General features: G+C 36.6%; 1 protein-coding gene across 1 annotated transcript in view; it reads left to right on the top strand.

Moving 5' to 3' along the window:
• The window catches only part of tusc3 (tumor suppressor candidate 3), a 31,979-nt gene extending 8,784 nt beyond the window's left edge, over window positions 1-23,195 (top strand). Inside the window, exons 2-10 of the mRNA XM_008317486.1 lie at window positions 1,220-1,389; window positions 4,733-4,850; window positions 6,105-6,245; window positions 7,062-7,202; window positions 8,446-8,535; window positions 14,936-14,999; window positions 17,014-17,088; window positions 21,074-21,164; window positions 22,992-23,195. Coding sequence (XP_008315708.1) covers window positions 1,247-1,389; window positions 4,733-4,850; window positions 6,105-6,245; window positions 7,062-7,202; window positions 8,446-8,535; window positions 14,936-14,999; window positions 17,014-17,088; window positions 21,074-21,164; window positions 22,992-23,007 — 879 coding nt within the window. The 5' untranslated portion in view covers window positions 1,220-1,246 and the 3' untranslated portion in view covers window positions 23,008-23,195. The remainder of the gene's footprint in view (window positions 1-1,219; window positions 1,390-4,732; window positions 4,851-6,104; window positions 6,246-7,061; window positions 7,203-8,445; window positions 8,536-14,935; window positions 15,000-17,013; window positions 17,089-21,073; window positions 21,165-22,991) is intronic.
• The last annotated feature ends 555 nt before the right edge of the window (window positions 23,196-23,750 follow it).

Raw genomic sequence — 23,750 nt, 5'->3', positions numbered from 1 at the left:
TATAAGCCACAAGATCTTCTTTACTGTTTAAGAAATTGGAAAATGGAAAAGATAGCTCCTGAGGAGAAAATAGTTTGATTATAGAAAAGCTGGAAGAACATACACTCTACAATATAATGGTAAAAGTAGTGGTTATAAATGGTAAAGGGGCACGTAAGAGAAAAATATGTTGTAACGCACCAGTGCTACTTATACATCCTTGTGCCTGCAATCTGTGTGTTTGTGTAGGAGTGTTATATAAAGGATGACTTAAATACTGAAATACCGAAAATATTAAATGCATAAAGACACATTATCAGTGTGAGTCATTACAGTTCTTTCTGTGTGCAGTGATGTAGAAAATAAATTCCTTAATCATCCTCAATTCTTTGGAGAGCTTATGTACAGCACATGTTTGTGGAGGCTCAGATAATGCACAGAGTCACAATGTTATTCAGGAGTCACTGAAAGGTCAGTCGTGAGTATTAACATAACTCTGCAGGAAATGTTGACGTTTTTAACTTAAAGTTTAACTTTAAAATAAATGTGTAATCATTTGGTACGGGCCCATTGGTACAAATACACGTGTATCCAGCGGTAAAGCTAACATCCGCTGGAACACAATTTCAACTGGACCCAATCACTGCTCACTCGACTCAGCAACTTTACATTAATTAACAGTTAACGTTGACATATTCCTTATATATATATAACATATATACATACACTGTATATATACATACATACAGCATATATTCTCTATAGATTATAATAATTAAGTGTTAATTATTGATTAATTCCATTGATTAACTGATTTTACGCTCTGACTTTTACACAGTTAAACTCTATACCAGAAAGTACAGAACGTCCTGTGTGACTTTTCCATAATTAGCTAATCCACTTTCTAAACCTTGTAAAGGCACCAGCTGGCTCACTTGCATACAGGTGTATGTGTTTGCTATTGACTCTCTTGTGACCTTTTTCTTGAGTTGAGTTGTGTCTGCATTTAACTAAGGAGACCACAATAAAGACAACAGAAAAACAACTTCTAGACACATCTAGAATCAGGGCATAATCTCATGAATTCCCTGTGCTGCTGCTGTATTAGCACCAGAATAGGAGTGTTTGTGTTTGTCATTCCGATGTCATCAACATCGCTCCACTTATCACTCCTCTGTTGCTTTGCAGTTTTATTCTAAGGACTTGTGTCTTTGGGTTTTTTAATTGTCTGTTTATTTAGAACGTGCTGTCTGAGAAGGTGGACCAGATGATGGAGTGGTCCTCTCGGCGTTCGGTCATAAGGATGAACGGCGACAAGTTCCGGCGCTTCGTTAAGGCTCCTCCCAGGAATTACTCCGTTATTGTCATGTTCACAGCACTGCAGCCCCAAAGGCAGTGCTCCGTTTGCAGGTAACTCTCCATACACAAATACACACACATGCACACTAACAAATACATGTAAAGTATTAGAATAATAAAAAATGGCATGTTTCCAAAATTAGTTAATTAGAAAACCAATAAACGTACAAACAGAACCAACGAACTCCTGTCGTCAAGCTGAGGGCACCCAACAGTCCGGAAACCTTCTTCATATACTAAGACCTTAATTTAATTAATTAAGACTCCTACATTATGTATTTATTTAACTGATTGATCTGACAATTCTTAGCACTTTTGACCAGGAGTGAAGAAAAGAAAATACTTTTTTTCCACGCTGTGTCTTTGGAGATTTGTCAAGTAATTACTAAAATGACTCAGAAACCAAAGTCAACAACGAAAAACAATGTCCAACAAGAGACAAGGCTCAGCCTGTGAAGGTCGCTGCACGGAGATCAGTTCAAAGGGTTATGAAAACATTTCCTTTTCATTTAGAAAAAAAAGGTCTAATTGATTTGCTCCAACAGTTGTACTGTTCTGCCACTGGCAAACATCATTTATCAAATTATTTCAGGGCTATCTGACTTAAATTTTGAGGGAGAATTCCTCCCAACACTCCTTGCATCGGTGTTATTACACTAGAGGAGTTCTTTTTATTTCCCAAATCTGAAGGACAGTTTGAGGGGAACCCCAAAGCCTTAGCTGGTAGAAAGAAAGGTTGTGATGTGGTGCGACAGACATCCCCAAGATTTCAACAAAGTGGGAAGCACTGCCTGCAGAGGTGTTTCAACCTGGACAATATGTAGAAAAATACCTTGTTAATTTGTTGGTTTTTTTTTTTTTTTTCAATTTGTTTCAGAACATTTCCCCATCCCTTTCTATTTGTTTTTATTTGCAATTTGATTCAAATTGCAGAACTATTTTTTGCCCTCATTTGCTGTTCTTGTTATTTACAATGTCATTGAGACTAAAGGCGTTTGCCTCTCCGCAGTTTAACATTAACAAGGAAGTATGTCTGCACTGGGCAAGTAAATTAGCAGTTGCTTCTTGGCTTATAAAATGGCAAACTTTCAATGTGCACAGAATTTCAATGTGTAAAGAACCTCCATTACCAGAAATACGTGGTCTGCAAACAAAATGTACTCTGTACTTGTTTGTGTAGCATAAACCAGGAATTTCATCTATGTTTTGTTGCCACAGAAGAATCCTGCAGAGGAGACCAGTGCAAAGTGCACTTCAACTCGCCTTAATTACACAGCTGTATCATGTGTGGGGAGGGTCTGCAGTCCATTGTATTGTCCAAAGCAGTTTCAGTTTCATTTACACGTGATTCTCTCTATTTGCTGGGGTTGTCCCTTGAGACAAACAGCACAAAGCCACATAACCATTATACACCTCCCTCTAAGTGGATTTGTTCTTGAATCCGTTTTGTCATTTTATCCTGTTCATTTGTTTTCAGTGAAAGAAAAGGAGCTTTATTTTGAAATGCTGGTCTGTGTTAGTATTACCACCAAGTAGTCAGTTACTGAGGCCTTTCTTCTTAGACCTCATATCCACAATGCATGTAGTTTTTATCCATTCAAAAGATAGCTGTACTCATACATCTGATCCTGATGTATTTTCATTAGTTCTCTCTCAGGAGGAGTACATGCAAAAAAAAACTTTGTTAGTTTCCTGCTATTTCAAGTTTTAATCTCACTGTCGAACCGTAGGAACGGAACACAGTAACCCCATTTACTGCATATGATGTTCTGTATGCTATATAGGCACTTGTTATTTTATATAATTATGTTATGCATTTGTGCGATGTTTTTCAAAGAAGTTGCAAAACTTCATTCAGTTACATTGAATGAGATATAGTGCTATTTACTCGACCCCCGGACACTTCCTCTCTCCTAGTCTTTTTCTACAGAAATTTCAGCCACAAAACAATAGAGTCGGCTCTTTTCTGCTGTGCTGGTTTATATAAATGTTTATAGCTATCTCACCCCCACTTGACCAGAGAAGAGCAATTCTCATTATTTGACTCATAAAACAGCAGAGCTTAAGCAGCCTACGAATAGTATGAAAAATATTAAATATTACTATGATACTAATGAAATAAACAAATGAATAAAATTATTATTAAAATATGATTATACTGATAGTATACAGAGGTAAAGACACACGTCAATTGACTTTTCAACTCCTCCTAGGGTGTTCGACTTGTGCCACTCATGTCAACGTGTGGGTGAATATGTTTTTCTGGCAATGCCCTGTTACTAACGTAACAAAAGAATGTGAAAATAAAACTCATTAGAATCAATATAAATGTGACTTATTAATCTTCCAATTTAACTAATTGATAATTAAAGAGACATTAAGGAATCAAAGAATATTGTGTCCTCCTGTTTCTAGTCTATAACATGTTATAATTGACCATGTCTCCTCTTTCCACCCTGTTCCTAGCTGCCCGTTAGTTAACTATTTATGAGGTCACATAGAGTGCATCTTTTATGACACTGTTTGCTTATCTCCTACAGTATTGTGATTTTCATGAATAAATGCATAATATTTTATCTTTTCTCAAAGGCCTGTGCTCAAACACGTCTCAACCACAGAAATGTGTTCGGTAGGACAAAGAGCAGCTAAAAACTGCTAAATATATACACAAAAATGAGCAGAAGCACAGTATCGCTTGAGTTTAAAACAAAAAAAACAGGTTTTGATGATTTCTGTGTTCTTTTTCAGTGTTTTTATATATATATATATNNGGGGAGATTACAATAAAACATTGACTGTGACTGTACATTTTTTTCTTCTTACAATATTTTCCAGATTATAAGTCACACCTGAGTATAAGTCGCAAACCCAGACAAAGGATAAAAAGGTGTGACTTATGGTCCGGAAAATACAGTAATTATAAATGTTATACTTATACTTTTCAGACACGCATAGAGTCCATTTGAATGGAGAGAAAAATGGAGATATGTAAAAAGAATGAAAAGTAAATCTTTATATTTTTTCTGTGACATAAAAAGAAAAAACAATCAGGGACTGGTTCATGGTATATGTTAAATACAATTGAGCTGAGGTTTATTCTACTTAGAACAATAAAATTAATAATCAAGACTAGTGTATTATAGCCTTTCTTTTTTTTTGAAGAAACTAAGCTGCCAGATAAAAAAGAGGATTAAGATAAGCTGCTAATAAGGAGGTAAATGAAAGCTGAGTCAGAAGCTTTGTTAAAAGTTTATCCCAGGTACATTGTAACCAGCAACCCCACAGAGAAAGAATATACAGTATGTTGTAAATGAAAGGTTTGTATGTCTACTTTATTTCCTTACTTTGATACCTAACATTTCTATATCCTTATTCTTTTATTGTCATCTTACAGACAGGCCAATGAGGAGTACCAGGTCCTGGCTAACTCATGGCGATATTCATCGGCGTTTTCCAACAAACTTTTCTTTACAGTGGTGGACTACGATGAGGGTGCTGATGTTTTCCAACAGGTAACTTTTAATTTCATCCTTTCTCACAGAAAAAAACTTTGGTCTGTGTTAATGTTAGAATTTAAAGCATAAATATTTTTGGTAAAAACTGATTAACTCAGTCTCATTAGCAGAAAACAAAAATCTAAATCAGGTAAAATAGGGAAAGTAACGTAATTTACATTTTTTTTATCTGATTAGCTGCGGATTGAGCAACTGTGACGAAAGTCGTGGATTATAGATTCATGATAAATCTAGAGAAATAAAAATACCTAAATGTGACAAATATGAAATTATTATGACGTTTTACACCCCTAAGAAGATTAGAATGAAAAAGTGAAAAATGTCCAGAAAGAATAACTATAACGCAAAATATTGATTCAACATAAGAGTTATGAGAAGGCTCCCTTTTCATGAACATGGATTTATATACAAATTCATCCTGGTTATCAATTTATATGCATTAACATAACAGTACCATTCAAAATGTAAATGTTGTGCTCAATAAACCCATGATATAAAAAATATAAATATATGTGTTATACAATAATTAGGTTAAGTACATTGATTAGCTAATGAAAGTACATCTTTTAAAAAAAAAGCTCTTTTAATAACATTTTTAAATGTTGCACACATCATCAGATAGAAAGGTGGAAAGTGAAAAATCAATTATTAACCATTGGAAAGAAGACTGTTCTACACTGTAAGACTGTACTATTTTAGGAACACTGCTGAAGGCGTCTTACTGGATGCCTGTGGGCAAACAGGTGCTCATTGGCACAAGGATAGTGAATGTTGGCCCACACAGTTGCACCTGCCTGCTGGAGACATGATTTTAATGTTTCACTCTTCTAATACTAATTACAGTAAGTAATAGATTAAATTGGTGCCACATTCCTGAGCTAAAATGATTTTCTTTCCTTCGGACGACTGATTGACTGGGTCACACCGAGACAGTATATCATTAAAACTGAGGATAGAGTAAATAAAGATGGAAAAAATGTGACGGTGTGAATAATTTAAAAGGCAAACTGAACAGAAAGTGAGCAGAGCTTTTTTTTTCAAGATTCAAAGATTCAAAGCGTTTATTGTCATGTGTACAGTAAGGAAAGCAGGTTTTTACGATGATGGTGCAATTGAAAAATAAAATCCAACACTGTCTCTGCTTTGTAATAACAAATAACAAATATGATAATGTAAAAGGACCTGGCAGTGTTTAAGGTGACAGGAAAAGTCATTTCATTGTTCATTATTATATATCTTTTTTGTATATAGTTAAACATGAACAGTGCCCCAACCTTCATGCACTTTCCGGCAAAAGGGAAGCCGAAGAGAGCTGATACCTTCGATTTACAAAGGATTGGCTTTGCGTCCGAGCAGCTGGCCAAGTGGATTGCTGACCGCACTGACGTTCAGGTACAAAACAAAAAAAGTATTTCAGATGTTACCCTGTTTATTTACATTTTTTTTAATCTTGTATTTTAAATACAAATGATAATAAGAAAAAACAATTCTATTTTCTTCTGATTGTTCATGTTTTGGAGCTGAACAGCAGTTTGGAAATTTGACAAATTCATAGATAATTTTTAATGCGTAGCAACTTATCAGAAAACACTAATAAGTGCTTTTACCCTACATGTGTAGTTACCTGATCGTGGTTACAGCAGGTATTGATGTTTTGCCGTTTATCGCCTGGTTTGTGTTGGAAGCACTTAAAATTTTAGACTTTTCAACTGTTTTCAAGTTTTTCTTTTCTCCAACTGAAAAACCTGTCAGATGAGTATTGACAAAAATGTTACAAGCCTGCTACTTTTGGCTTTTGAATAAGAGTGGGGCACTTAAAGTAAGTGCTCATCTTTCAGGCTTTCCAATGTTACTTTTCTACATGAATAAAGAAAACAACTTAGGAGGGAAAAAAGCCAAATGTAAAATCAAGAATAATAAAATCACGAGTTATGAGAGCTTTGGATGGATCTATGTTATTAGGAGCAGTCATGCCGCTAAAGTGTTGAGTAATGAGGTTACAAGAGCTGATGTAGAAAGTACTTTAGCTTTTGCTCATCTGCTTTAGTCTTACCCAAAGCCTCTATTTACCTACTCATACTCTGGGTTTTTTCTTTGAGATAAAACACATGAAAATATCCATTCAAACGCACAATAACATTGACATGAAGAAGCTATACAACAATGTATCTAGTTTTATCTCTCTTGTTTTTTAATCTGTTTCCACAGATCAGAGTTTTCCGCCCTCCTAATTATTCAGGGACCATTGCTCTGGCTTTATTAGTATCTCTGGTTGGAGGTTTGTTGTACCTCAGGAGGAACAACTTGGAGTTCATATACAACAAGACTGGATGGGCCATGGCTGCACTGGTATGAAATGCACTATCATGCATACATGATTATTCGTTTTTTTTTTTTTTAAATGAACATTTAATTGATACACGTTTGTGTATCTGTAAGTGTCTACCTACTCCTTTAACAACACAACATGGTAGATGTTTTATAATCTGCTTACATTTGTAAAAAATATGTCTCGAAACAAGACATTTACAATTTGACCACCCCCCCACACTGAGTAGCTCCACTCATACTGCCACTCCTATATTAGCCACTTTGTTATACTGTATACTACATCCAAACTAGGGATGGCTAATAAAACTTTCATATCCAATACCAATACAGCAACTTGGAGAATCTGCTGATACCAATATTAATCTGATAATCTTTCTCCTCCAGCATGCCGTGGGCTGTCTTGTTTACAGCATGTTGTGTTTTTCATGTTCGATCGTGCAATTTAGACCAATATTGGACCAATATAGATCCTGAGTATCATGCCATCCCTCTTCCAGACTGCTACACCCTAAACTCTGTCATATAGCCCTTGTTTATCCAGCCAACTAAATGATTACGAGCCATATTACGTATGTAAACACTGGAGGCAGTAGTGGGTTGTCATCTCTAACAACACATGAGAGAAAGGCCAGGGAAGCTGTATAATCTTCGTTAGCTTAATATTAAACTCTTAAAACCAACAATCTGGATCCTGGGGACAAAAAGAGGAAAAACAGGTGCGATATCACATCTGTTATTTTAATATAAAAGCTGTGATTTCCACAGAACTGTTAGAATCTCCACTGCTAAAAGCTCATATAAACCATTTCTATCTTCACTAAACAGTTAGAACAACAAATGCCTAAAGGCAATGGCTCATTACCATACAATTGTAAAAGCACAGAAACCTGTCGTTCTGAACAGGGCTGTTAAACAGGTGTGAAAAAAATCCAGCTGTGCTCAACCCTCAACATCAATGAACCATTTTAATTTGCATAAAAGTAGTAAATTGTTTCCCCTTAAAAGTAAAATATTGTGGTTGAGAATTTAGGAACATGGACCAACTCCAATAACACAAACACAGAGATCAGATCACGAGGCACTAAAAGCATTTACAACACAGTGCAAACAAAAAAGAAATATCTGCTATGAAAAACCGTAGTGATCAGCAGACATTAGATTGACATGATGATGAGACGATAATAATAACAATAATGTGCTTCTGCAGATGTTGCAGTTCTCCTGTTTACTTCTCTATTTCCTTCTGTCTCTTTTGTATTAGTGTGTAGTTTTTGCGATGACATCTGGTCAGATGTGGAATCACATCAGAGGTCCTCCTTATGCCCACAAAAACCCTCAGAATGGACAAGTGGTAAGAGAGACATTTATTTTTCATTTCTATTACTCCCTTTTAGCTCTCTCATCCAGACATCTTTATTGTGGTACACACACTTTGTCTTTTATTTCCTGTCTACTTTCCTCTACTTCTTTATTTTATTGCCATGTCCTTCACTATAAGTTCGTGTAATTTTAGAGAAACACTATCTAAAAGCTCAGTTTAATTTAGTTACAGTGTGGAGCAGGAGGTTGTATTAAATGGGTGATGGAAACATCTGTAAAACTACTAGACCCGAGTAAAAACAAATACTATTACTACAGTAGGCCACTGCAAGAAACAAGGTTATGTGTGCCTTCCTTTCCAAGGTTTGTTTCTTTCCTCCTTTTTCTCTATTGTCTTCTTTGTTTGTTTGTTTGTTTTCTTCTTTATTTCTGCCACACCTGAATATAAGCCGCATCCACTACATTTAAAAAGAAAAAAAATAATTGTACATACAGCATATAGGCCGCACTTTTCTATAAGCCTCAGGTGTCCATGCTGGCCATCAATTAAATGTGTATACTCAGGTGTGAAATTAAAGAAAACATATTCTCTTGAAATATCTGATAAGATAATAGGAACATTAAAACACATGGACAGGCATAGAGAGTAAAGAATCAGAAAAGAGGACCAGAAGTACGGTTAATAGAAGTAGTCAGCTAAATGCAGAAAATGCATGAATTCTTTGTGCTGAGATGAAGTCAGGTCTTGGTATTAACTTACTGATACACCCAGAGAGAGAACCCGTCATTTTATTGCTGTGGGCTGTTGTTATCTATAGCTCCAGCCAAGCCAAGGCTTTTAAGAACTAAAGAGAACAGCAATACATTAAAAACAAGGTGGATGAGCTGGCAGCCATGTTGAAACATCTCATCTAATGTGACTTTCTTAAAAAAACAAAAAGGGACAGGTAAACCCAGGGTAATGGGTAATTTAAAAAGTGGAGGCTGCTCACATTTTTAAACCAAATATCCCAAGACCCTCAATCTGAATGTATTTAATATCTGCCAACATATTTTGATCTTGGAATACCACTGGCAACACTACCAAAAGATAGGTCATCAGCAGAGGTGGATAGAATAGCCAAATATTTTACTCAAGTAGTAAGTAAGTAGTGTTACTTCAGAATAATATTACTCAAGTAGTAAGTAAGTACTGTTACTTCAGAATAATATTACTCAAGTAATAAGTAAGTACTGTTACTTCAGAATAATATTACTCAAGTAGAAGTAAAAAGTAGCCATCCAAATAATTACTTGACTAAGAGTAAAAAAGTACTTGGTGAAAAACCTACTCAAGTACTGAGTAACTGATGAGTGACATCTGATTTGTTTTTTCATGAAAATCAATGAAATAATAGAGAGCATAAAAAGAATAAATATATCAAACAGCAACTACGATTATTTTATGAAGATATTTAAGGCTGATTTGTTTATCATTAACATTATCTGTTTCCATACACTAGTCCAACTAATGAACGGCTCATCACAAGTTCAATGTAAATGTCTTTTTTCAAAAATCAGTCTTTATTTTACCCACGCTCTGTTGAAATCCTGCTTTCGCATTAAGATTTAGACTGTAAGAGGCTCTGAACGGGCAAAGTGATATCAGAAAGATAACTGTCTTATCCTTCTCATCTTTTAATGTAACATTCTCTTACCTCAGTCTTATCCTCACACAGCGCTCCTTATCTCCACACACAGTGTGATTCATTTAAAATGATGAGTGAGCAAGACCAGGGCCTTGTCACAAAGTGCAGCCAAAATATTCTCCGAGCTCATTGTTGCTCCTACATATGCGCATATTATAAGAAAAGATTTGTTCTCCGCATGTACAAACTCATTATTTACACCAAAAATAGAGCAACACCAATCAGCTAATGCTAAGCTAAAAGGCAGCACCTACGTACATTTTAGCAACTAAAAAAAAAAAAAAACGATTAGGTGAATGAACGTCTAACCTATTGGCTACATTTATTCAGCCTTGTAAACAATGCTCATTCTTCTTTGTTTTTCTACCTGCCAAGTCACACCTGCGTACAAACTCGGTTCTATAAAAATACTTTTGAATCATCAGGTCTGTGAAATAATGAATGTCTGCGTTCCTTTAAGGCAGCCAATAGTTGGCCAAGTTTCATCTCTGTGTTTATGTTCAAAATAATTTTCAAAAAATTACATTTTAACTTTCATGCTTAGTGGTTAAGGAAGCGGACTTGGGTCCAGAAGGTTTCAGGTTCGAGTCCATCAGCTGCTAATTTACCACTGAGGTGCTCTGAGCAAGGCACTGTCCCCACACACTGCTCCCCGAGGGCTTAAAGCTGCCCACTGTTCACTTTGGGGATGGGTTAACAGCGGAGGTCAGGTTTGGTTGTGTGCAGTGGTGTGCTGTGTCACAGTGACAAATTCACTTTCACTTCTAGTTTTCAAAAAAACAGTACAGAAAACCCAAAGGTGGCTTTTACTACTATGCAGCTTGTACTGCACTATTGTTTCCTGTAGTAAGTGGTTTAAGTGCAGCCACCTTCCTCCTACAAGAAGATAAAGCCAACTTCTGTGGCCCCATAAGTGTAAGAATCCAGATAGAGTGCGCTAGACCTTCACCCTAAAACTCTTAATGTGCTGTACAACCCAGAGCTATTCATGCTGCGTCGCTGTGTAAGAAATGATCCTGTAGTGATGAATGTTTGAACAAACTTTACTTTAGCGCTGTTTCAATTCTGCCCAGCCAATGCAGTTCAAACTGTGCTCATATTGAGTTTTGCCAAAGATTTTCCTTCCCTTAGAATTCTATGTTCTTCTACTGTACTTCCCGTAATGTTTGCATCTAAGGAATTAGAATGCAACTTGAAAAGATACAGAAGTGGTTTGTTGTATTGATGTATTTCTTAATGTTTAATAAAACTTGTCATTTTTTAATACCTACAAATACCTTTTTTCATGAAAATGTACTGTTTTGTTTAGTTAATTTTTACAGTTTAACTGTAAACCAAAAGGTAATTTACCAAATCCTCCTCACCATGGGGATCGATTGTATTTAAAATGTAGTTACTCTACCTAATCACCTTCACAGGTAGTATTTACATGTACAATAACAAATCCTTAATCTTATAATCTTGAACACCATTATCATCCGAGTCCATTTTTTGACGATCAAAGTTTCAATTTAACACACCTGCAGGAATATTCAGCAATGATCATCCTATTTATTTTGTGACCAAATCATAAAAAAATTGTGTTCACCAGCAAAGTGAGTGCAGGTATTGCTTTTTACTGATTAATGATATGTGTGAATATAACAGGGAGGGATTTTAAGGAGTGTCGATGTTAGCTTAGCCCTAACATTTATCACCATGAAAGATCAATGAGCTGTGTCTGCGTGTGGTTTCAGACCACCTTGATGTATGTTCTTTTAATAGATGCACACCAACACATTGTATCACACTGAGAATGCCTGATAAAAATTCAAGACAACAATCCTGCAATGAGTTAGTATATTTCTGTATACACATGTTTAGCTACACTCTTACCCCCTGCACGCTAATGAATAAAAGAACTGCTTTCTAATCTATCAGATTAATTGGAAATGCTGGGCCATGGAATGAGAAATGGTTTATCCCCTGTTCACTGCTCCAACCAAGTCTTATTCTGCAGTTTCTCTTTAATTTAAGTTAATAACATAGGTTAAAAAAAATAAGTGTAATAAAAAACACTCACAGAAGAGCAAAAGAAAATCTCACCCTGTGAAAATGCAGCAGTTCTTTCTTTTTCAAAGAATAGTGCAGATGATTGAGGTACAGAACTCTAACCATATTAATCAGAATGTGTATAAGTGGTCTTTTTTTCCCAAATGATTTATGAAAAAATGCATGCTTTAAATCCAGTCTTGTAGTACAAGACATGCCTTAATATGGCTGACCTTGTTCTAGTGATTAAACTTTAGTCACAGGTTGACAGAGACCACAAGCGATTGTCAAGTAACAAGTGACTTGTCAAGTGTTAGCTCAGTTGGTAATAAAACTGGAGTATGTGATGAGGATTTTAAAGAGGACTTTTTGACTTGGTGATTCTTCATCCTCCATAGCACTTCTTCCCTATGGAGTCCTCCAAGGCTCCGTTCTTGGGCCTGTTCTTTTATCAACACGTATGGAATCCCATTTCTACTTTGGTTTAGTTTTAAAGCTCTGACAGGTGTGGCAGCCTCCTTTCTCTCTGACCTTCTACCTTAAACTCCGGCACGATCATTAAAATCAGTTAAAGTTTTTAAAAAGCAAACCCTAACATTCCCAGCCTGTGTGAGAAACTTGTTTAAAGCCTTTGTATTCGATGTGTTTGATATCTTTCAAAAACTTGTTTTTTATAGATGTTTAGGTTCAGAGTGTTTTTATAGCTTTTATTTGTGTTTTTATGCCTTCAATCTTTTACCTCTCTTTCCTGTCATATAGCTTTTATTTGTGTTTATTGTGTTGTATTTCTTTTAGCTATATTTCACGTTTTGTCTTTTTCATTCATATTTTGACCGTTATTCATGCATCGTTCTGTTGTTTTAAATGTGCTATATAAGTAATGTTGTTAGAACAGGTAGACAGAGCATTAAATCAAAAGAGAGATATTTTAAGTCAGGAAACGCACATATATTTTTACTGATTTTTGTTTTAATCCAAATTTGATGCGATGCATGTATTTTAGGGTTCCTTTCTCTTGTTATCTAACATCATTTTTAGCTTATAACTATTCTAGAAGTCACTTTAAAAGACAAGTACATAGAATACCCCCAGACGGGAATACAGAATAATAACAACAACAACACAGCACACACACAAATGAAACAGAATGGGAAGTGGTTGTAAATCCCATCTGCAAAGAAATGTTGAGCAAATACATGTCATTTCACACAGGGTCACACAGTCATTTCACCAGTATGTAAAATGGTATTTCATTTTCTCTATAGCTGCTCAAGGTAGCCTGGTGTTTGTTAAAGCCAAAGTTTGTTTTCATGATTGTCAATGACTCTTATCCTCCCCCCCAAAAAACACATTTTCTTAAGGGCATACTCTGTGTTTTCAATACTTTTATACTATATGAGCTGAAAGGAAAACTCTTCAAAAGAGTTCAGGAGTGTAAAGTATTTTGAAGACAAATGTTTTGCTGCATCACTACCGCTCCTTAGACACTGAATGTCTAACGTCAAGGCTTTAAAGACCTTTGTAATCAGGACAATGTTCTATTAGACACAAAACAATTTTTGGATCCAATGTTATTTTTACATTATGAAAACGAGTCTTCGTCTAATTAGAGTACACAGCAGCCAATTCTGTTCATCAGATGGTTGTATACTTATCTATTTGGTATACATTTATTCTCAAAAGTAAGTAAGAAATGCATTTAATTACCAAAAAAAGCTAAACATTCACCAAACTTAATTTAGGCTTTAGTCTGTCTGTCAATGGTCAAGGGAAAACTTTCTAATAACAGCTCAAAGATCCCCCATTGTTCTGAAGACAAAAGGATCTGTTTTGAGCACGACTTTGTCCTTTTATCTGCCTTCAACTGAAACAAATTCTTCATTTCTCTCCAACCAAGCAAGAAAAAAAATCCTGTCCACTTACTCCTCCTCCTCCTTTGTTGCATTTTATCTTCCTGTCCTTTTTCACGTTGATAAGGAAAGAAATGAAAACTGGCCCAGTCAAGTGGAGAGAGCCTTCTGTGCGCTTAGATGCTAATATCTACAAGTTTTCAACAATGAAAGCCACACAAAAAGACTTCCGTACTCCTTTTCTCTCTTCATTGGTCTCATTTCCATACTTCCACTTCCTCACACTCTCATTGTATCTTTTTGTTGCATACAAAGAGATGAAGGAGTTAGAACGCTAACCTCATCCCCACCAGATGCACAAGTGCTACAGTTTGAAGCAGAGTTTTGGAAGCTACCTCAATTTTTTTTTTGAAAATGTTGTATGATTTAGATATACATAAAACAGCATAAACAGAGATTTAGATTATACTACCATTACTGCAGTACTTTACTAACTGCATGCAACATGAGCACTTTTCTTGGATCAGTAAAAGAGGGTTTTCATTCGCTACCAGAGAGAGACCAAATGTTTATCATCTTTACTTCAAACATGCGGTACAAAATCTGTTTTTTGACCGAGGTTCTTTTTTGTGTCGTAGCTTTGCTGCTTGGAACAACAATTTTAAATGAACTTTTCTTTATTCAATTAAAATTTAAAATGCCAAGTTTATTACATATATGTAATTGTATGATCTTCTTATATTCCTAAGCTTACTACAAGTGTTGTGAAGTTATACTGAAGGTGTTAAATGATGCCCATTGTTTGCCAGTTCAAAAACCCCAATCATAATGTTTCTACTTCTTTTCCCTTTCTCTTCCACAGAGTTACATCCACGGCAGCAGTCAGGCTCAGTTTGTGGCCGAGTCTCACATCATCCTTCTTCTGAGTATCCTTTCACCACTGTGTTGTGCGGGATTGTTCATGTGTTCGATCAAAACATGTATGTACGAGCTCTGTGTAGGATCTCAGACATCCAAGTCATTTGATTTTAGCAGTTAAGACATGGACGACTGGACTGTCTTTCTAGAGGATATTTCAACTTTCAGTTCTACTAGACAGATGGAAAATTCTGGTATGCAGCCTCAGAGTGGCTGAACGCCCAAACGGGGAGTTAAAGTAAAGCAAAGAAGCTGACCGAACCCTGACCCTGACCAGTCATCTATGGCTTATTTGCATCAGTGTTTGTATAGAGTGGCAATTAAACTCAGTGGGAAAGTGTTTACGACCTATTCTTGGCATCAAACCCTGCATTTTTACCATTTACTTACAGACAACACATATAATGCCAGGTTTAGAGATGGGGCAGCTTTCCCCTGGGTTAATAGCTCTTGCACGTGCATGTTCATCCACAGAGGTCTGCTTGATTTACCTTCTTTTTTTGTTACTTCACCTTCGTGTTTCATCTATTTGTTATTTAACCACTGGTCATGGTCAGGGTTTCTGATGTACGTGTTTGCGTACCTGTTTGGTCGGATAGATATTTGTGTTTATCTGCCTCTGTTTACACGTGTATTTTTGTACCAGTACCTCTCTAGGTGTGTGGTGTAATGACACTGTTTATCCGTAGCAGTTGTGTTTGTCCTCGGGGGGAATAGCATGTCCAAGGTTGCACCTGCTTCAATATTTGCCTGTCCGCACTCCCTCTTTATTTGTTATTCTTTTTAAATTGTTTGGTCATCTGATTACATCTCAATGAAACACACCTGCGGAAATGCAACCTCACATTTTCCATTGTCTGTGCAGGCGGTTTAAAGAACGATTTATGACCAACACAGCAGTAATATCCACAGTTTCACTCTGGACATAACCTTTAAATAACACATCCACTCAGAGTTCTTAATGGAGTTATAACTCAGCTATTTTTAGAAACAGATTTGTCTTAATAGACAAAGTTTGAACTTGATCTCAATATAAAAAGGCATAAAAGGTAAGGCGTTGAAAGTAAAGGGGGGGATTTAGGAAAGAAAAAAGTTGTATAAAATTACAACATGTTCTCATGACATTTACTTTTGGTAGAACTCATCTTCAGCTCTTCTTCTATCTCTTCCATAGATTTTTTTATTTTGTAATTTTTTTAAATTACTTTTTCCATAGTTTAGATTCATCCAGGCTGTTGTAAAACATGCTTATCACTGCAATATAATACATGTCTGCATTTTGCAGAAATCTCATTGCCAATTAGTGTGCATCTGGACCAAGAGCTCGTTAGCCGTTTGTTTTGGGTTTGTTTTGCCAAATTGCAATATCTTCTCTACCTGTAGACACAACTATGCTGATGTGAAAGTGATAAAGAAGCCTGGTTACTGTAATCAGTGCCATGTCATATTTCAATGTGGGCTAAAAACAACTGTTCATATAAAAAGAAAAGGGAAATCTAGGGCTCATTCTGTTTGACTTTGGTTTCTGTGTGTTGTGTGTTCACTGAGTGTGTGTTTGTGCTAATGTTCATCCTCTTCTTCGTTAGTCCGTTAGCTTTGTGGACTCGAAGCTTAACCTGGTATTCACAACTCTGTTTTTCTTCCCAGAGAAACGCTATACTGAGGCTGCTGTTGTTGTGAGTTGTGTAAACATTTAGTTTGTGTTCCTTATTTATAGAGATGACTCTAAAGTACTTAAGTAATTGAAAACAAAGGTACTTATTAACATGTCTTTCACATATTTGAAACAAAGGTGAATAATACATGGTTTTACACGGTATCGGTTTGTACTGAGATACATCCTTTGAGTCAGATTATGTATAAACCCTGAACATGTTGAGTGTAAACAGTCAGCATGTGCCCAGTGTTCAGGCTAATCTCCTCCATCATGAATATGTATATAGTGTAATGTGTACATTTCTCCTGCGTGCAGTGTGCAGTTCTGCTTTTGCAGCTCATGTTTCCCTGACAACCTTGTCCCAGATGCTGCAATCACAATGGGAATGGTGCTGTTGAATGAAGCAGCAACCTCCAAAGGAGATGTCGGAAAGAGAAGGAGTAAGTAGAGAAGACCCGTTATGACTCTTCGTATTGTTCTCTAATTCCATTAAGTTAACCAGCAGTGGTGTATACACAATAACAGGGAGCAAAGTTAAAGAAAAAAAACAAACAAAAAAACCACAGCTGTTCATTCAGCACAACGAACACTAAAAAGTAATGTTGAAGTAGTCAACTCAGTTTATTCCTATAGCCAGGATTCACAAAACACATTTGCATCAATGGACAGTTTTTAAATTAGAAATAAAACTATGCTCCTAAAAAAAACTGTAACAGAAAATATGGAGGAACATTTTTTATACATCACACTTAAAACAACAGACTTGACGTGAAGTGCTTTACAGTAAAACCACAAAGTGAAAGATAGATATAAGAAACAAAACGTAGTAAACAATGATAAAAGCTATAAAACACAGGAAACAGAAATAACTTAAAAACTAAAGGAAACAAGTTTCTTTTTACAAGCTGTGAAACACATCAAACACAAAGGCCACAAACCAGTTCCTCATACAGACGTTGGGAACGCCAAGGTTTAAATTGTGTTTTCAAACAGTCAGTGTGAGACAAGCTGATCTTGTACCACTTAGGGCTTTAAAAGCAATCTGTATTGTATTCATTTGCTGCCCCTCATATCTCGGCTTCTCCTGGTAAAATCTTTATTACACAGTCGTTGCTTCACAACAGTTCTCCACCACAGCAGTGCTTTTCAGTATGGGCTAAATAGAAGATGGAAATTTGAAAACACAAGAGCTTACTGGTTTCATGTGTAACAAAAAAATTTTGAGCGTTTTCTGTTCAACATCTCTGTTACCTCGTTTCATGTTTTTTTTTTTTTCTTTAACTAACACAGTTAGATTCAGTTAGATTAGAGCACAGTTGGATTCTTTACACACCTGTTTAAAAGTGTTATTCTGAACAGCTAGTTTCAGTGCCTTTTTCTTTAAATGCTAGTGAGAGCTGCTTGGTCTGCCCACTTCTGCCACTGGGGGAGACCTTAGGATAGGTTCTGTCTCTGAATGTGTTCCTCACCTCTGCTCTCTTTTTTCATACTGAAACTTTCATATTGTAATTTTACATAGTCATTCAAAAATACTAAAACACTGATCAGCAGAAGTTTTTGTATTTCTGTATAGTCAGTACACAATTATGCAGCATCACCACACACACACACGTATAGCTCCATTGAGAGCAGTCGGTAACAGAGGGAAGGTGTTGAGATAAAAACAGCTAAATGATCAGTCATGTCTGCGGCAGATTTTACAATGCATACAGTGTTTCTAAGCAAGTGCATTACCAAAAGAGTGAGAAATTAATAAGGTATAACATTGGAAGATGTCTCTTGAGTAGGCGGTAGTCAGACAATAGTCAGAGATATTGGAGAAGGAATAATTGTCTCGCAATAACATTAGAGCGACGAGTGAATTTCTTGTGGAAAAAAAAAGCAAAACAAAAACAGCTCACATACTGTACGTTAGTAGTATTGATATAGGTCATTATCTACTTGTCCAAAAATAATAAATAACAATTTTATTTGCAGTCCCAGTAAGTCCATTCACACCAACCTCTTTCATTCATGCTGAAATAAAACACTGCTCACACGATGTTAAAATTATAAAATTCTTCACTGGTTTTAAAGTGCTTTGTATGAGAGATTGTAAAAAAAATTTGTACTTCTAGTGACCAAAATACTAAGTGTAGAATTTTTTTTTAACAGTAATCATCTATAATGAATTTACCAGAAAGTGTGAATTGATACTTTCATTACAGCAGAATGAGCCCTTTTAGCCGGTGCTCCTGCTGTGGAAGCCAGGGTTTCAAATCAATATGTTTTCTGTCCAACCACAGCAGAGAAAGCACATTTCTAATGTGTATTAATGAGACCTCGAAGCGGCCATATGTTCTCCAACATGCCTGAGCAGAGAGAGTGGAGAAAAAGACATTCAACCAGAACATGTAGCACCACCACTAGATGCTAAATACCATGTAGTATAGCATTAATTAACCAAGGTGCATTAGGATTTTCTTTTTAATGTGCTTAGTGGCCTGTGTCTGTACTGGGTAGCCATACTATTAAACCTTCACCACCATCTCTGCATTTGACACGATGCACTGAAGCAACGAGTGTTCATGTGGCAGCAGTAAAACCTAGATTTATTCATCGGACTGCCAGTGACTTTAGCTGTGTATTTCCACTACTCCACTGTTTCCCAACGTTTGTTGAGCCACTGCACACATTTTACATTAGAAAAAATGCCACATCGCACCACCAGACCAAGTGTTTGGTATTCTTCCCGCCCCTGACACCTAGACAAACAAAGACAAATTATTTGCAGGAATTTTTTCACAACTGCTAAGAGAAATTGGATAATCTTTCATAACAGCTGGTCATATTTCCCAAGTTACAGGATAGTTGTAGATTTAACACAAATCATAACCCTGATGAACTCAACGTTCCTAACAATGACAAAAAAAAAAAAAAACATCAACAGGAAGTTACTTTAACTAATGTGGCCAAAATGCTATAGTCAAATATGATATTTTATTTGTAATTTAATTTATCCCAAGGTACCTGTGGATTGATAATGATTAATCATGATTATTTGTGATTGTAATAAAGCATGAATAATCAGGATAAATGTAGGTCTTAAATGTATAAAAGAAATCTGTAAATTGCTGTTTTTGCCACTAACCACAATCATGGCATTAATATAGAAAACCTCATTAGAATTATGCGTAGGTGTAACGAGATTTTGCTCCAAAGAATTGGTCGATTTAAGTCACTACTGAGCATCTTGACAGTGGCTCGTAGAACGTGGAAGTCGCTTACAAAACTTTGAAGTCCCACCAACATTAATCAGTCTCCAGTCCTTCACAATCAACTGTGGCAGTCAATTTGTCAGCTGTAGACCTATTTACTGCCCTGTGTTTGGTGAGGCTGCACTGACGCAGGCCAACGAGCACACGCTGGGCAGTGAGTGTGTGTGCAAATAATGTGAATCGACTGTGTATTAGAGCTACAATAAGTGAATGGACAACGGAATTATTAGGATCTACAAAAATGATTATTAACTATTGAGATTAACATGTGAATTTCTTCATTTTTATATACGTGTATATATGTATTTATGTATATTTGATTGCAGAGAGTGAAAACCAGTGGAGACTCCTCTGTGTTTGTTTGTTAGATGGATTGGCTCTTGAGTGTTTATCACTCATTGTCTTTCACCCAGAGACAGACAAGAGTGAGAAGTAAGAAGCGGTGGTTGTGCATTGGGATGTGTGTGTATGTGCGTGCGTCACAACAAACAAGCAGAAAACTGTTGTGGAGCTGACACTGAGTGATGGCCGCACACAGTTTCACAAATGCAGCACATGAATCAGAGATCAGAGTCAGTTCACATAGAGACAGAAGAATGGAGCCAGAATGACAGGAGATCCACACACATTCACTTTGTCTTTTGTTATTCAATTGAAATGTTGTGTGCTTACATCCTCTCTCTCTCTCCCTCTCTCTGCCCCCACTCTCCTTTCCCTAGCAGGCACACACACATGCCAAGAACATAGAGCTAAGTCACAGTTGACGTGTCACAGAGGAGCCAGGCTCCAGCAGAGGTCCTAATCCCTGATTAATACAACTAGTTGTCGGTGACAGTTTCCACTTACGCTGTAATTTTCATGGATTAGTGCGGACCGAGGCTGTGCGCATGTCTGACCAGACTCAATATGAGCAAACGAAGCCAATTATCTCTGCAGACTAAAGATAATGCTCATGCAGTTTTAATAATTTTAAAATACCCACTGAGGAAATAAAGAAGTAACTGCTTCAAAGTGAAATTTCTGCAACTTTGAAAGTGAGAATATTGCAGGACTTCAAAAAGTTGTGCATTGCAGTTACTCTGCATTGTTAATTATTTCTGTATGGTTTATTGATCATCATTCTGATGTGTTTGTTTATCTGTCTGTTTTCTGATTTTGTGCATTGCAGTCATTTGCCTGGTGGGTTTGGGCCTGGTGGTGTTTTTCTTCAGCTTCCTGCTTTCCATTTTCAGGTCCAAGTACCATGGATACCCTTACAGGTAACTATGGAAACCATCAGTTATGCACAGTTTTTTCTGCCTCACTTGACAGTTAGTCAAATACAGTGCACAAGAAGTTGACATTAAATCATTGCAAATTGTCAGCATGATGCAGAAAATCAAGGTCCAAGTTGAACTAATCCTTTTAATTTAAGACAGATCCTTAAATTTAAAAAAATCCTCCAATGAACCGTTCCATCTCTACAGGCTTTTAAAGGTGTCTAGGTTGTGCACTGCACTCAGTACACTGTGCAATAACACCCAGTAAAAGCAATACATGGCTCTGTGGAACCAGGTGTCATAATGGTGATCATCCAGTCCATGTGCCTGGACATGAGAAACCTGTTAAACCTTTCATCCTTCTGAGACAGCAGAGTTTCAATTCAAACTCACTTTGAGCTGAAGGTCACCACAATATGAAACCATTTAACTTGTGACAGACTAGTCTCTGGAGCACATCGTGGACTTTGTACGTTATATTGTCTCAAAAGGACATGTCCAATATTGATAAATAAAAAAAAAAAAGCGCCTCCGGTGGAAGGATTCATCAAGTTAGATTCTCTTTACCGTGGTCTGGATCAGCTCTGGGTCAACAGAGAATAATAGTAAGTTTGTGGGGAAATATTGGGTTCAGTCAACCTACAGTACCTCTGCACTGAACTGACTAAAATACAATGAGTGAAGATCAGGCCTTCAGTCTGTGCCAACGAGATTTTGTAGGCATGGTGTCGCAACATGCTAATAATCAGCCATTCAGACATTCACATGGACAGTCAGCAGTAAGAGGAACTTGAAGACAGAGATACTGCTTTAAACTTGGATTTTGGAATCAGTAATTGATATAAAAGACAGGAGGAAGATCTATAAACTTAGGTGGCTGTGATTAAAAATGTAGGGTTAGGGTAAAACATAAAATGTAAAAATGCCATGGAAATGCACAATTGCAGGACTGCAGAACACTGCAGCTGTGTTTTTACAGTTTCCTTTCTCTCCAGCACTGAGCACCTTATTACCACACTACCTGCCTCTACCTTTGTGCACTGCTGAACTGCTGAGTCCTCTGCAGAAGTACTGTCTTAATCTGACCCCCAAAGAGATATGCTCAAATATTCGCTCACAGATTATGAAAAAGCTCCAGTTCTCATTTCACAACTGTGTAAAATGTCATATTTGTACCTATGAATTCAAAACAGATTCATCTCTGCTGAGTGCACTGCACAACCAAAACACCTTTATCAACCCAACCTGAGACTAGAGGCCAAGGTGGTAAACGACTCAAAATAAACATGAGATATTCTTCGCAGTATTCATGGATGACAATAGATTTAAATAAAAATGTTGTTTTGGGAAGCCTGTTACGTCTTTAGTGTCCCAATGAAATGATCACTTGTGGATCCTGAAGATAAACAACATTAAATGTCTAACAACATCACCTAGACTATAAAAGACCGACTGTACCATCGGGCTTTAGACAACAATGAGTAAAACTTTCTTATTTACACATATCTAAAATAGCATTTCTTGAAGTCAGTTCCTTTAGTGATAGCTGGGGAACGATGATGATGAGGAGGAGGAGGAGGAGGAGGAGGAACACAGATGCCTTTGCAGTGGGCAGATAAGCAATTTGGCCTCATTTACTTCTGTTCCCTATTGAATCAACTAGTTAAAAATGTCTGTCCTGAGCAGCAACAGCCATTTTTATTTAGCTAAAGATATGTTGTTATTGTGCACTCCACGTAAAAACAAAAAAAGTAAAACATCAATTTATTGTCTAATTTATCTTCCCTCTATTTTCTTTCCCTCATTTAATTGTCCTGGGTGTCTCAGTTTCCTCATTAAGTGAAGAAAACCAGATGGTGAAGAGACAGGAGAAGAGGAGTGAAGGAGATACCTGGAGAGGACAAGGCAGCATTACAACAAAATGAAGTGTGCATGTTTGTTGTGATTTTTTTTTATGCAGTCTTCCCCCTAGATTGCTTTTGGAGTAACTTATCGAGTCTGAAAATAAAGGATTGTGTCACCTGTCTCTAACTCTGTCATCTTCAACCCTGAAAACTCTTCTTATCAATATAAAACATCTCCAGCTCTCAGAACCTCCTATCGTGCCACACTGCTGCTCATAACAACAAACTCATGATTCGTTACATACTTTTTTTCCTTTAGGTTTTATTTTTCCACTATTGTACTTTTAGGTACCTAAACTTTTCAATGTTATCAGTTCCCAACTAGCGTAGCTATAGCAACAAGGGGGTGCAAACATCTTGACCTCTCTGTAGATGTCTGCAACATTGAGGCAGTCCACATTTTAATGGCTATGACTAGAGAAGGTCATGTATGTGAGGAGATGGATTGAGGGTTTTTTATTTGAGTAATCTGTATACTTTATGTAGGATATACACTTCTCCAAGATGTTACAAATAATACTTTTAACAACTGGTGAAATTGGCTCAGTAAATTCTGGACATTTACTTTTTCGTCATGTGTGCCCTGGAAAACTGTCATTTTACTGCGTAGCTCACAAAACGATTATTATTTAACCACAAATATGTTGTCTTTGTTTATCTATATGGACAGGCAGAACAAATA

Source organism: Cynoglossus semilaevis, chromosome 9 (genome assembly GCF_000523025.1).
Source record: "Cynoglossus semilaevis isolate Cse_v1.0 chromosome 9, Cse_v1.0, whole genome shotgun sequence".
NCBI lineage: Eukaryota > Metazoa > Chordata > Actinopteri > Pleuronectiformes > Cynoglossidae > Cynoglossus > Cynoglossus semilaevis.
This window is presented reverse-complemented; position numbering and strand designations above follow the sequence as displayed.